The sequence below is a fragment of the Colobus angolensis genome, unplaced genomic scaffold (assembly GCF_000951035.1).
Source record: "Colobus angolensis palliatus isolate OR3802 unplaced genomic scaffold, Cang.pa_1.0 Scaffold4, whole genome shotgun sequence".
NCBI lineage: Eukaryota > Metazoa > Chordata > Mammalia > Primates > Cercopithecidae > Colobus > Colobus angolensis.
Genome location: NW_012117376.1, coordinates 1,327,301 through 1,342,263, shown reverse-complemented (window position 1 = coordinate 1,342,263; position 14,963 = coordinate 1,327,301). Strand labels below are relative to the sequence as shown.

Below are 14,963 nucleotides of genomic sequence, written 5' to 3'. Positions count from 1 at the left end.
TGAGCTGAGATCCGGCCACTGCACTGCAGCCTGGGCGACAGAGCAAGACTCCGTCTCAAAAAAAAAAAACTAAATACATAAAAATTTAAAAAAAAAATTAAACAAAAGAAGTGTGAGTCTTCTTTTTGGTTATTGTCATCCCATCCTTTCCTGTACTCTTATCTCACTCTTTTTCCTCCAGCTGCCTAGACAGTCCCAGACTAGTCCCTGGGAATTCCCGAACAGAAGCTGTAGAGGACGTGGCAGGTCATGACCCCTGGGGGAAGATGGGGCTGGGAATTCCCACCATCCCCACTGCTACCACAAGGACTCTAGGTGGACACAAGCGTCCAAGACGGGAAAAGGATTTGCCCCTTTGAGAAGCCAGAAGACTAAATCAGGCTCACCTTCCCTTCTTCGCCTCACCCAGAAGGGCCCTGGCAAGGCCAACACCCTTACAACAACTCCTTTTCCATGGCAGACACTTTTAGTTGTGAGCTTGTGCCGCTTGCCTAGCTGCATTCAAACAGGGAGGTTTTAAATATCTGAATTGTTTTTTCGAAACAGCTGGCCCCACCCATTCGTTGGTACCAGGCGGGCCCCTGCCGGGGCTGAGACCAGCCTTGATGTGGCTGGGAAGCTCAGGAGGCTGGGCAGTGGGCTGTGCTGGGTGTAGCCAATTGCTGCCCAGCTGGGCCTGGCATGGAGACTTTTGGTGGTGTTGCTAGGCGCCTGGGTAATTGGAGAGGCCAGGATTGGGCTTCTGGGCCACAGAGCTTAGCAGCCTCCTTCATCACACTGCAAACCATCATTATGCCAGAGGCCTGCAGCAATCTCTCTGCGGTTACAGCCTGAAAGGATGCTTTTTTAGCTACAGAAATTAAGAACTGGCTTTTCAATATTACAGGTTTGTGGTTGTGGTTGTTTTCTTTTGGCTACACTTCTGAGGATACACTTGGAATAAATAGGCAAAAGATTTAAAAACAAAAAATGCCTTCACAAACCCCCATTTCCAAAAGCTTTGCTTTTTCCTGAAGCAAAGCACACTTGACCTCAGCAGTAAGGGCAACTAAGGTAGACAACTCTGCTTCCTGAGCTCTCTCCATGGTCCACTCTGTGTCAAAAGCTTCTTCCTTGAAACTTCACAGGTGGGCTATGGTTCAGGGTAGGGGGACCAGAGAGAACCCCAGTCATGTGCAGGGCCTCTCACGAAATAATTTCTTCAAGTCCCTCCCATTCAAAGACCATCATAATACCTCAGCCTTCTCACTCTACAGAATCACTTTCATTTATATTATTTTCTGGATCCTCCCATCTGCTCCGTGAAGAAGACATCTTTATTATTCCCATTTTGTAGGTGAACAACTAGGGCAAAAAAGAGGCATCCATGATTACATACCTAGTGACAGCAAAGCTGGAGCACAAACCCAGGAATCTCAGACCAGAGTCTGGGCCGCCCCACAGCTATGTAACACATTACATATATTTGTGTACCCTGTTATAGTATTTGTGATGGTAATAACAATACACACTGGTATACAAGACATAGGAATTTCATCCTGTATCTCGTATTATCCTAAACACAACATCTTTGTTGGTTGTGATTGGGCTTTCAAAGCTGTGGTGTGTGCACTAAGGGATATAGTCTGAAAGAATTCTCAAACACAGACACATCATTTGCATGAGTTAACAGACCTAGCACACCAGAGCACAAGGCTGAAGGAAAACAGTGACCCTGAGGCACTTACCCCTTAATTCAAGGACAGTTGGCTCAGGCCCTTAAGTAAGGAGACAAAATCATGGCTTTCAATAGATATCTGTGGGCATTCTTCACAAAAGGCTTTCACTGCCTCATCTAGAATTTTTTTTTCAATAGTGGTCCATTGATAATGACCAACCATCTGGCTTGCACAGGACTAGGAGTTTCTAGTGAGACTTTTAGTGCTAAAATCAGAGCAAGCCAAGGATGTTGGTCACCCTGTCATGGACCACCTGCATCAGAATCATCTGGGGAGCTTAGCAGAGATGGCTAGTTCTAATCCTAGGGCACTGGTTCTTCACCCTGGCCTCACATCAGAATCATCTGAGGAGACTTAAATGTGTCTGAGCTCACCCCAGATCGACAGAAACTGGGTCTCTGGGGTGAAGGCCTGGCACTCGTATCTTTTCATGTGCAGCCAAGACTGAAAACTTCTGCCCTAGAGATTCGGATTCAGAGGGCCTGGGCTCAGGTCTTGTTCAGAAATCCGCATGCATTTTTAACAGCTCCCAGGGATTCTTACATACACCATGTTTCGACAACCAGTGAATGCTTATGTGATGTGTGCATCCAATGGTAGCATTCCCTGAATGTCTTGTATGTGTTATGTTCTGAAAACACATGGGAAAAGAAAAAAAAAAAAAAAGGAAAGAAAAAGAAACCACCTCCTGTTCTCTAGGCCCTCTCTATTCAGTGGGGAATAAAGACCTATAAATTGTTCCAACATAGTATACTGTGGTTTAGATTTAAAAGTGGGTCAGCGCCATCAGCATGGTTAGGGCTATTCAGTTCCCAGAAGCCAAGTATGGTAGACTAAAGATGGAGCATATAATTTTCCATTCCTCTCACCAAGAGATATGGTTTGGGTTTGTTTCTCCTCTCCTTAAGTCTGGGCCAGCCCTGTGACTGGTTTTGACCAATACTACGTGGCAGAAGCTGTGCTGGGTACTTTGCAGTGCCAGGCCTTAACAGCTATGCAGTCTCCACTTTTGCTCCTTTGGGAATGCTTCCGCTTTGAAGCCTAACACCATATAAGAAGGTTGACTATCTGGAGGCCACCAAACTATGAGGAAGCCCAAGGTGCCTACATGGAGAGAGAGGCCATGTAGAAGAGCACGAAGGTAGGAGTCTCTCTGAGCCTGCTCCGGCTCAGGAGGTTGCCTGATTTAAAAAAAAGAAAAAGTCATGTGAAAATAAAGAAAAGCACCAAGGTGCCAGACCTATGAATGGAACCTCCTTGACCTACCAGCCCAGCTCATCCACCAGTTGAATACAGCTATGAATGACCCTAGCTATGACTACATGGAGAAGAACTGCTCAGCTGAACCCTGCCCAAACCCCTGACTTACAGAATTATGACAAAATAAAATGAGTCTTGGTTTTTCTGTTATTTGTTTGTTTTGAGGCGAGGTCTGACTCTGTCACCCAGGATGGAGTGCAGTAGCAGGAACACAGCTCACTGTAAGCTCCACTTCCCTGGTTCAAGGGACTCTTGTGCCTCAGCCTCCTGAGTAGCTGGGACTACAGGTGAGCACCACCATGCCTGACTAATTTTTGTATTTTTTGTAGAGACGGAGTTTCGCCATGTTGCCCAAGCTGGTCTTGAACTCCTGAGCTCAGGCGATCCACCCCCCTTGGCCTCCCAAAGTGCTGGAATTACAGGCGTAAGCCACCACACCCATTCTTGTTTTGAGTCACTAAAGTTTGGGGTGATCTGTTACACAGTAATAGCTACCAGCATGCCTCATCAGAACCAGAAGACAGAATGACATCTCATACCATCCTGCCTTTCTTTCCATTCACATTGTTCATCTTTGTATTCTTCCATTGAGTAGATTACTGATATCTGACCCGAAAATGCCCTCCCAAATTAGTCTTCACTCTGTTTCCACTCCTGCCTCCCTCCAACATGAAACAAAACAAAACCGTAAATCAGAGTGTATCAACTCTCAGCTTAAAAATCCTTCAATGGTTTCCCATTGTCTTTGAGATAAATATAGGATCCTGACGTCAAATGATAAGATCCTGTATGACCCAGCTCCTACCTTCTTTGTGGAATTCCCTTTCTACTTCTTTCTCCCGACGACTCAGTGCTGCAGCCACAGCGGCGTCTTTCTGTTCCTGGAACACACCAAACCCTCTCCTGCCTCAAGGTCTTTGTACTTGTTATTTCTTCTACCTAGCCCTCCCCATCCCCTACAACATGCACACACAAGGTTGGTCTTGGTCCTTCATAACCCGTAGCACGTCCCTAGGAAGTCTCCCCTGCCCATGCCTTCCCGCGCCCCTGTATAATCTACTACATTTCCCCACTTCTATGCTCCCAGGACTTACCATTATCTAAAAATAGTTAGTTTATTTATTGTCTGTCTCTTTCTGCTAGAATATGAGCTCCACAAAAGCAGAAAATATTTCTCAGCGAGTGTTTGCTGAATTAACACTCACACGAATGGAGAAGGAAGGAAAAGGGAAGTATCATGGAAAGAGCTCTGACACTGCAGGAGTCAGAAAATCCTGGTCCTTGCTCTAATTCTGCCCCTGCTTACCTATGGATAAACCACTTCCCCTCACCTAACCAGAAACCTCATCCCCACCAGCAAACACATGGCCGGCAATGTTTATCAGTGTCATACACCACAGGTCTTCACAATGTTTTTTTTTTTTTTTTAAGAGATGGAGTCTTGCTCTGTTGCCCAGGCTGGAGTGCAGTGGTGCGATCTCGGCTCACTGCAACCTCCGCCTTCTGGATTCAAGTGATTCTCCTGCCTTAGCCTCCCAAGTAGCTGAGATTACAAGTGCCCATCACTATGCCTGGCTGATTTTTGTATTTTTAGTAGAGATGGGTTTTCATTTGTAGGCCGGGCTGGTCTCAAAATCCTGACCTCAAATGATACACCCTCTTTGGCCTCCCACAGTGCTGGGATTACAGGAGTGAGCCACCGAGCTGGGCCCACAAGTCTTCACAATTTTTTGTTCATAAATCCCCATAAAAGTTTTTAAGAATGTCAGGTGTGGTGGCTCATGCATATAATCCCAGCACTTTGGGAAACCGAGGCTGGTGGATCACTTGAGGCCAGGAGTTGGAGACCAGCATGCCAGTATGGCAAAACCCCATCTCTATGAAAAATGCAAAAAATTAGCCAAGCATTATGGAGGGTGCCTGTAATCCCAGCTACTCAGGAGGCTGAGGCAAGAGAATCACTTGAACTTAGGAGGCAGAGGTTGCAGTGAGTAGAGATTGTGCCACTGCACTCTAGCCTGGATGACAGAGCAAAACTGTCTCAAAAATAAATAAATAAATAAAAATAAAATGGCCGGGCACGGTGGTTCACACTTGTAATCCCAGCACTTTGGGAGGACGAGGCCGGAAGATCATGAGGTCAGGAGTTCAAGACCAGCCTGGCCAACATAGTGAAACCCTGTCTCTACTAAAAATACAAAAAAAGTGTGGTGGTGGGCACCTGTAATCCCAGCTACTCAGGAGGCTGAGGCAGGAGAATCGCTTGAACCCGGGAGGCGGAGGTTGCAGTGAGCTGAGATCACGCCACTGCACTCCAGCCTGGGTGACAGAGCTAGACTCAGTCTCAAAAAAAAAAAAAAAAAAAAAAAATTTATGAAACTCTGTTCTCTCTCATACATTTTAAAGGTTAATAACTACAATTATTTTTTACAAGTTAAAATCGGCTCCAAGATCAAATCTTTTGTCATACTCTTTGTTAGAGACATGTTTTTTTTTGTTTTTGTTTTTGTTTTTGTTTTTGTTTTTGAGACGGAGTCTCGCTCTGTCACCCGGGCTGGAGTGCAGTGGCCGGATCTCAGCTCACTGCAAGCTCCGCCTCCCGGGTTCACGCCATTCTCCTGCCTCAGCCTCCCGGGTAGCTGGGACTACAGGCGCCGCCACCTCGCCCAGCTAGTTTTTTGTAGTTTTTAGTAGAGACGGGGTTTCACCGTGTTAGCCAGGATGGTCTCGATCTCCTGACCTCGTGATCCGCCCGTCTCGGCCTCCCAAAGTGCTGGGATTACAGGCTTGAGCCACCGCGCCCGGCCGAGACATGTTTTAAATATATTTTCATCCAAACCTTAGAGCTACAGATTTTACTTGTTCAGTTTATGGAAAATGTCTACCACATAATCCAGTTGGCAAAGTCTGTCCTCACTGTCAAACCAATTAGCCAAATCAAACAGATTTTCTGTCCATAAGAAAATCTACCTTTATTTTTAAAAGGTTCCATAAATGCATTAATTTGCATCCCCATGACAACTGGCTCATGTCTGAATTCTAATTTTATAATACATAAATAAAGAGCTAAAGCACTTGTTTAATATAGCATAATGACTAAAAGCACAAATTCTAGAGGAATTCAAAGGTGTCTGGAATTCAAATTCCGATTTCACCACTTAACACTTCTGTGACCTTGAGCAACTTATTAAACCTCTTTGTGCCTTGGGAGCATTATCTGTAAAAGGAGGGTGGTGAATGTCTACTTTATAGATTCAGTATGAGTATTGAATTAGTTTATTATCTGTAAAACCTTAGAACAGTGTCTGGCACATAATTAGCATTGAGCAAATTTTTCATTTTGTTTTGTTTTGAGACAGGGTCTCACTCTGTTACCCAGGCTGGAGCACAGTGGCATGATCTCAGCTCACTATAACCTCTGCCTCCCGGGTTCAAGCGATCCTCCCACTTTAGCCTCCCAAGTAGCTGAGACTACAGGTGTGCACCACCACACCTGGCTAACTTCTGTATTTTTTGGTAGAGATAGGGTTTAGCCATGTTGCCCATGCTGGTCTCGAACTCCTGAGCTCAAGCAATCTGACCGCCACGGTCTCCCGAAGTATTGAGGTTACAAGTATGAGCCACCACACCTGGCCCTATTTGGGTTTTGTTTTGTTTTGTTTTGTTTTGAGACAGGATCTTACTTTGTCGCCCAGGCTGAAGTGCAGTGATGCAAACCCAGCTCACTGAAGCTTCGACCTCTTGAGCTTAAGATATCCTCCCACCTCAGCCTCCCAAATAGCTAGGACCACAGGCACATGCCACCATGCCCAGCAAATCTTACAGAGACGAGGTCTCGTCACATTACCCAGGCTGGATTCAAACTCCTGGGCTCAAGTGATCCTCTCACTTCGATCTTCCTAAGTGCTGGGATTGCAGGAATGAGCCACTGTGCCCAGTCTACACAAGTATTTTTATTTATTTTTATTTTTTATTTTCTGGATTTACTTAATCAGCTTCCTCAGGTTGAATAAACAAGAATTTCTTTCAGTTTGTTGGTTTTTTGGGGTTTTTTTGAGATGGAGTCTCACTCTGTTGCCCAGGCTGGAGTGCAGCAGCATGACCTTGGCTCACTCCAACCTCCATCTCCTGGGGTCAAGCGATTCTCCTGCTTCAGCCTCCTGAGTAGCTGGGATTATAGGCGCCTGCCACCATGGCCAGCTAATTTTTGTTTTTTTGTTTTATTGGGTTTTTTTTTTTTTTTGAGACGGAGTTTTCCTCTTGTCACCCAGGCTGGAGTGCAACGGCGTGATCTCAGCTCACTGCAGCCTCTGCCTCCCAGGTTCAAGCGATTCTCCTGCCTCAGCCTCCCGAGTAGCTGGGATTACAGGCACCTGCCACAACGCCCAGCTAATTTTTGTTTTTTTGGGTTTTTGGTTTTTTTTTTTTTTTTGAGATGGAATTTTGCTCTTGTCACCCAGGCTGATACAATGCACTTTTCATAAAAATCTCAGCAGGCTTTTTGTAGAAATTGACATGCTGATACTAAAATGTATTTGGAAATACAAAAGACCTTCAATAGTAAAAACGATTTTGAAAAAGAACCAAGCTGAAAGACTTATACTACCCGGTGGCAAGACTTACTATAAAGTAACAATGGTATTGGCCTAAGAATAGACATATATATCAATAGAACAGAACAGAGATTGCCGAAATTGATTAATAGATCAATTGATTTTCAACAAAGATGCCAAAGTAATTGATTTTCTTTTCTTTTCTTTTTCTTTTTTCTTTTTTTTTTTTTTGACACAGTCTTGTTCTGTTGCCCAGGCTGGAGTGCAATGGCACGATCTCAGCTCACTGCCACCTCCACCTCCTGAGTTCAAGCGATTCTCCTGCCTCAGCCTCCCAAATAGCTGGGATTACAGGCACCCACCACCACACCCAGCTAATTTTTGTATTTTTAGTAGAGATAGGGTTTCACCATGTTGACCAGGCTGGTCTTGAGCTCCTGACTCGTGATCCACCAACCTTGGCCTCCCAAAGTGCTGGGATTACAAGCATGAGCCACTGCACCTGGCAATTTTTGTATTTTCAGTAGAGACGAGGTTTCACCATGTTGGCTAGGCTGGTCTCGTTCCAGGGTGGAACTCCTGACCTCAAGTCATCCACCCAACTCGGCCTCCCAAAGTGCTGGAATAGTAGGCGTGAGCCACCGCACCCGGCCAACAAGGATTCTTTTCTCTTTTGAGACGAAGTTTTGCTCTTGTCACCCAGGCTGGAGTGCAATGGTGTCATCTTGGCTCACTGCAACCCCCACCTCCCGGGTTCAAGCAATCCTCCTGCCTCAGCCTCCTGAGTAGCTGGGATTACAGGTGCCCACCACCAGACCCAGCTAGTTTTATATTTTTAGTAGAGACAGGGTTTCTCCATGTTGGTCAGGCTGGTCTCGAACTCCTGACCTCAGGTGATCAGCCCGCCTTGGCCTCCCAAAGTGCTGGGATTACAGGCAAGAGCCACTGCGCCTGGCCGAATATTCTTAAATAAAACAAATACTACGAGTCTGTAGTAGAAGCACAGCACCCTTTAGTTTCTCCTGCCTGATCTCTCTTTACTTGCTATATCTCTCAGGAACAGAGCATTCTCTAACTGTCCTTTTGAACAATGGACCTTGTTCAATGAATTTGAGATGGACAGAGGTGTAACTTTCTTATAAAGCCAAAGAAGAGAAACAATGAAAACAGAGTTGAAAAGGAGAACTTAAAAGAATCCAGACAAGCAGATGACTTTTAGGCAAGAGTCCCTGCAGAAGTTGAGAATCTGGAAATGGATTCCTTTAATGTTATCTGTGCCCCTGCATCCCCAATTCCAGGACCACTGGCTAGTTTGACACACCCTCCCTGGACACATTCGGAGCGAGATACAATTCCTGGAAACCCTTCTACAACTCCATCTGTAGCTCTCTGGCGTAGGACAGCACAAGGTACTGCAAGTAATATCCTTGAACTTATTCCAGATTATACAAAAGTAAAGTATTCATAAATTTCAAGACTTTTATTAGAAGGAACAGATTCACTGTGACCCAGTATAGAGCTGAGGGCAAAGTACCAGTCATCAGGAACAGGCCAACTCAAGAGACCCTTCATGAACAAACCATGATGAAGTCTTAAAAAGGGAGATTAATTTCCAAAGATAGGTGGGGACCCATCGGGCCTGAAAACCTTGGCGTCATCATATCCTCGGCCCCCACACATCAGCCTCACTTCTGAAATGCAAATCAGGTGGTGTCACTCTCATTGTTAAATCTTTCTTTTTTTGAGACAGCGTCTCGCTCTGTTGCCCAGGCTGGAGTACAGTAGTGCGATCTTGGCTCACTGCAACCTCTGCCTCCTGCATTCAAGTGATTCTCCTCCCTCAACCTCCCGAGTGACTGAGACTACAGGAACACACCACCACACCCAGCTAATTTTTTGTTTGTTTGTTGTTGTTGTCGTTGTTGTTGTTTAGTAGAGACTGGGTTTCACCACATTGGCCAGGCTGGTCTCGAACTCCCGACCTTGTGATCCACCTGCCTCAGTCTCCCAAAGTGCTGGGATTAGAGGCGTGAGCCACCACACCCAGCCAAAATCTTTTCATTGGGTATCCAATGTCCTTGATTTAAAGCCTAGATTCTTTAACAAGGCACAGAACGGCCTCATGACCTGAACCCTTCCTATTTTTCCACTTTCATTTCTTTCCATTTCCCCAAATACACCCTATGCCCCGGCCACACTGAGCCCCTAGCAGTTCCAGCTCCCACTCTCCATGAGGTCTTTTCATGAGCTCCTCCCTCTGCTAGAACATCTTCCCCCCTAGCCCCATTTGCTGTCTCAGGGGAAGTATTAACACCCCCTTTAAGACTCTTTTCCTTACTATCACATTTGGGACTAAGTTAAAGAAAAGAAAAAATTTTAATTAAAAAAAACAAAACTAAAAGACTCTGTCCTTTACAACTCCTCTGCAAAGCCTTATTGAGCATCTAACATGTGCTTAGCATTGTGTTAGGCACTGCGGATGCATGGTAGAATTAAATGCTCTTCTTAGTTCCATCAGCAACCTCTGCTTGTGTCTAGAGCATCATTGTCTTCTTTGTAAGATAACTGTCTCCTCTATAAGGCTGTGAGCATTCTGAGGACAGGACTTCCATGTTACTCATCTTTAACTCCCTATTACCTAGTCTATGGAATGCATCAGTAAACATTTGTCAAATTTATTTACTCACAAAGAATTCATTGAAAATTTTTGTATCAGGAATGAATGAGGTGCTGAACGAACAGTATTATAAAACTGAATGAACAGGATCATGCCCATGATCTCTGTCCTCTTGAAACCTTGCAGTCTCAGGGGATAAACAGAGCACTTGATTTAATGAATGATGTAGGAATGAGTGAATGAGTTAACGAATCAGGGAAGGAGTCTGGATGCAGCAGCCCAGAGCAGGAGATCTACAGGAAGTCAACGACCAGTGTCTAGGGAGGTAGTTGGGGAATGCTGATGCCCTTTTGGTCTTTCTTTTTTTCTTTTCCTTGAGAGATAGTCTTGCTCTGTCACCCGGGCTGGAGTGCAGTGGCCTGATCTCAGCTCACGGCAGCCTTGATGTCTCAGACTCAAGTGATCCTCCCATCTCAGCCTACAAAGTAGCTGAGACGGGCCGAGCATGGTGGCTCATGCCTGTAATCCCCACACTTTGAGAGGCCAAGGCAGGTGGATCCCTTGAGTCCAGGAGTTTGAGACCATCCTGGGCAACATGATGAAACCTTGCCTTTACCAAAAATACAACAACAAAAGTTAGCCGGGCATGATGGTGTGCACCTATAGTCCCAGCTATTCAGGAGGCTGAGGTGCGAGAATCAACTGAGTTGGGGATGCCGCCACTGCACTTCAGCCTGGGCCACAGAGTGAGACTCTGTCTCAAAAAAAACAAAGTAGCTGAGACTACAGGTGCACACCACCACACCAGGGTAATTTTGTTTTATTTTTTGTAGAGAAGAGGTCTCACTGTGTTGCCCAGGCCAGTCTCAAACTCCTGGACTCAAGCAATTCTCCTACCTTGGCCCCCTAAAGTGCTGGGATTACAGGCGTGAGCCACCGTGCCGGGCCTTCTTTTCTTGAGATAAGGTCTCGCTTGTTGCCCAGGCTGGCTTTGAACTCCTGGCTTCAAGCAATTCTCCTACCTCAGCCTCCCAAAATGTTCGGACCACAAGGCATGAGCCACTGCCCCCAGCCTGGTCTTTCTAATACAGAGAAACTTGAAAGACAGCAAGCACCAGAGCAAAAAGCATGGAGTTTAGAGTCTGACCTAGACTTGAATTCTGGATCCATTTCTTATTAGCCATGTGACCTTAGGCAAATCCCTTAACCTGTTTGTATCTTCATTGCCCCATCTATGAAATGGGGTTAATAATAATATCATAAGAGGATTATGATTAAATAAGAGAATGCATTTAAAGCCCTTAGCCTGCATCCATAGTTTAGGAATTGGTGGTTCCCATCACTTGCTCAGTGTTGAGTGTGCAAATTCAGAAACACAGCATGTCTGGACTCAGTCCTGGTCCAGTATTTTTACCACAAACCAGCACCTGACACCTTCCCTACTCCCATGCCTATGTGGCTTTCCCTTCCTTTTTATTTTATTTTTTAAAGACAAGGCCTCATTTTGTTGCCCAGGCTGGTCTCGAACTCCTGGACTCAAGCAATCCTCCCGCCTTGGCCTCCCAAAATGCTGGGATTACAGGAGTGAGCCATGGAACCCAACCTTCCCTCTCCCTTCACCACTCCCCCGTCACTGGCCAGTTCTGTTTACATTCTGCCTACGTGCTTTCAAGGCCAGGGGTTGTCTAGCATATCTTTACAAGCCTAAGGTGAGGGAGTTGCTGGTTAGGGAGAGGCATGGCAAGAAAGCGGTCAAAGAGGAAGGGAAAAGCACAGGTGTTTAGGAAGGCTCCACAATGAACCTGGCACCCGGCTTGGTATTCAACATGCATTGTTCCCTGTCGTCTTCATAAAAATATCATTTTGAGACTGGGCGCAGTGGCTCACACCTGTAATCCCAGCACTTTGGGAGGCTGAGGCGAGCAGATCACGAGGTCAGGAGATCGAGACCATCCTGGCTAACACGGTGAAACCCTGTCTCTACTAAAAATACAAAAAATTAGCGAGTGTGGTGGCGGGTGCCTATAGTCCCAGCTACTCAGGAGGCTGAGGCAGGAGAATGGCATGAACCCGGGAGAAGGAGTTTGCAGTGAGCCGAGATCTCACCACTGCACTCCAGCCTGGGCGACGAGCGAGACTCCATCTCAAAAATATATATATATCATTTTCAGCTGGCCCCCATGGCTCAGTTAACTCAGGAAGCTGAGGCAAGAGGACTGCTTGAGCACAGGAGTTTGAAGTTGTAGTAAGCTATGATCAGCCACTGTACATAGCTGGGCAATGTGGCAAGACCTTGTCTCTTTAAAAAAAAAAATTATAGCTGAGGAAACCGAGGCTCAGGAGGTAAACAGAAAATATGGGATATAAAGCCAGTCTCTCCCTGACTCCAAAATAATTTTCTACTCTACCATGCTGCCCACCAGCTCGTAGATAATCATCAAATGTTTGAGGAATAAATTTCAGTTTTCTTATTCCCAAGAGGAGCAGAAACTGTGCAGCCCTCCCTCCAGAGTATCCAGGTGTATGCTCTAACAGTGATGAATAAACAAATGAACACTAATGAATAAATGAAACACTGAGTGAAATCTCTCTGACACCCACACCAGGAAGAAGGAAGCAACCCTGGAGGAGCCGCCTTGCAGGAAGAAGTGGAGACTGTCTCCGTGGCTGTGGTCTCCAATGACCAGGTCAGCAAAGGGCTAGGAACTGGCTTAGTTGGAGTTAGAAAAACTTAGGAGGGTAGGGGATGCTGGGGAGAACGTGATGGCTGGAGAGAAAGCCAGTGCAAAGGGCAGGGAAGAAGAATGAAATGACCCTGTCCCCATCCTCAGCCCTTCCCTGCCATTTCCCTCGGGAAGATGGCCCCTGACTCTTGGCCCAACATGCTGCCAGCTTTTAAAATGAAAGTAGCAGGATCCAAAGTGACCAGGAGGTCACTCCAGAACGGGGGTTACCAAGGGAGCACCCCACACGTCCCTCGTCCTTCCTGCACAGCACCCCTCGGCCCTGCACTTCCTGCTGCTGCCCCCTTGTCCTGACACAGGACTCCCTCCACTCCCTCCCAGCTCCCACATCTTACCCTGAAAGACCAAGGTAGGGGCGTCCCAGGCTGCGCCCGCGGGTCCTTGTGTTCCAGGCTTCCTCGGCCAAGGGGTTGCCCGCTGCCCTGAAGCTCCCTCTCTGCCAGGTGCTCCTCAGTCCCTCCCCAAACAAAAATCCTCCAGACAGGTTCCAAAGCTGCCCAGCCCAGGAAGAGGGAGCCTGAGGAAATCCCCTCCCAGCCGGGCTGGGCCGGCCTGCTTGGCAGTCTTGCTTCTGGGCTGGCCCTGGATGAATGAGCCCTCCCCTTCGTCTGCTTGGGTCTTAGCCAGGGAGCCGGTGGCAGCCTCTACTCTTTCTCCAGGGCACTGAGCTCCATTCGTCCTCCAAGTCCTGCCCTCCTGCTTCATGCGTGGGCCGCCTGCTCTCCACTCTCAGCTCTCTGACACCTCAACCGGGTGGTCTCTATCACTCTGCATTTGGTTATGCTTCAGTGTGAAGCCAGGCCTGTACTGGGCACCAGGGTGAGTGACTTGATGATCCTCAGCAGAGATTTAGTCCACGGAAGAATTGATGACACCATGGCCCCTGCTGAAATAGCTTTGCCAGCTCTGATTATTCACTCAAAGCATTTTGAGAATAACTGGCCTTGTGTGAGGCCCTGAGGATGAAGAGGTAGACTAATGGGATCCCTGACCTCCTACTCTACGAGGAAGACAAAGAATGAAGCTCTAAGTAGACACTGCTGAAGATTTGGGCAGAAGGTGGCCAAGGCACAGTGGCTCACACCTGTAATCCCAGCACTTTGGGAGGTTGAGGCGGGTGGATCACCTGAAAGTGGGAGTTCAAGACCAGCCTGATCAACATGGAGAAACTCCGTCTCTACTAAAAATCCAAAATTAGCCAGGTATAGTGGTGCACGCCTGTAATCCCAGCCACTCGGGAGGCTGAGGCAGGAGAATCGCTTGAACCCGGGAAGTGGAGGTTACGGTGAGCCAAGATCACGCCATTGCACTCCAGCCTGGGCAACAAGAGCGAAACTCCATCTCAAAAAATTATAAAAAATTCAGGCAGAAGGGACCAGGGAGGACTCCCGCTGTGTGGAAGTGTTAAGATGGGTTTTGAAAGATGAACAGGGGTTTTCCAGAATTGTGAGCAGGGAAGGGGAGCACAGGCTGACAGAAGAGGCCATGGGAAGGGATGGAATTCAGCAGGAACTACTCAACGTTCAGAATTGTAAGCAGGGAGTGTCAGATCAGGAAGGGCCTTGTGTGCCTTGGTAAACGGTTTGGACTATGTCCTATAGATTCTGGGGAGTCACAGAAAGGTGTTTGTTTGTGTGTTTGTTTGTTTGCTCATTCATTTTTTTGTTGGAATACAGGGTCTCTCTGGGAGGCAGAGGTTGCAGTGAGCCAAGATTGTACCACCGCACTTCAGCCTGGGCGACAGAGTGAGACTACATCTCAAAAAAAAAAAAAAATGGGGTCTCTCTCAGTTACGCAGGCTAGAGTGCAGTGGTGCAGTCATAGCTTGAAACAGCCTTGAACTGCTGGGCTCAAGTGATCCTCCCACTCAGCTTCCTGTGTAGCTGGGACTACAGGCACGCACACCATGGCCAGCCAGTTTTAAAATTTTTTGTAGAGATAGAATTTCACTATGTTGCCCACGGTGATCACGAACTCCTGGCCTCAAGAGATCCTCCCGCCCCAACCTCCCAAAACACTGGGATTACAGGTGCCACACCACACCCTGCTACTCACAGATAGGCTTTAAACA

The 14,963-nt window shown here is 46.8% G+C and overlaps 1 protein-coding gene across 2 annotated transcripts in view; it reads right to left on the bottom strand.

The window, feature by feature from the left end:
• The window catches only part of RHBDL2 (rhomboid, veinlet-like 2 (Drosophila)), a 63,900-nt gene extending 50,524 nt beyond the window's left edge, over nucleotides 1-13,376 (bottom strand). Inside the window, exon 1 of one of the 2 annotated variants that reach the window (XM_011955270.1) lies at nucleotides 13,228-13,376. Coding sequence is in view for 1 of the 2 variants with exons in the window: in XM_011955268.1 (XP_011810658.1) it covers nucleotides 387-501 (115 nt within the window). In the remaining variant the exon portion in view is untranslated. Of the gene's footprint in view, nucleotides 1-386; nucleotides 506-13,227 lie in introns of those variants that run through there. The other variant, XM_011955268.1, reaches the window with a different exon arrangement.
• Nucleotides 13,377-14,963: the final 1,587 nt, after the last annotated feature.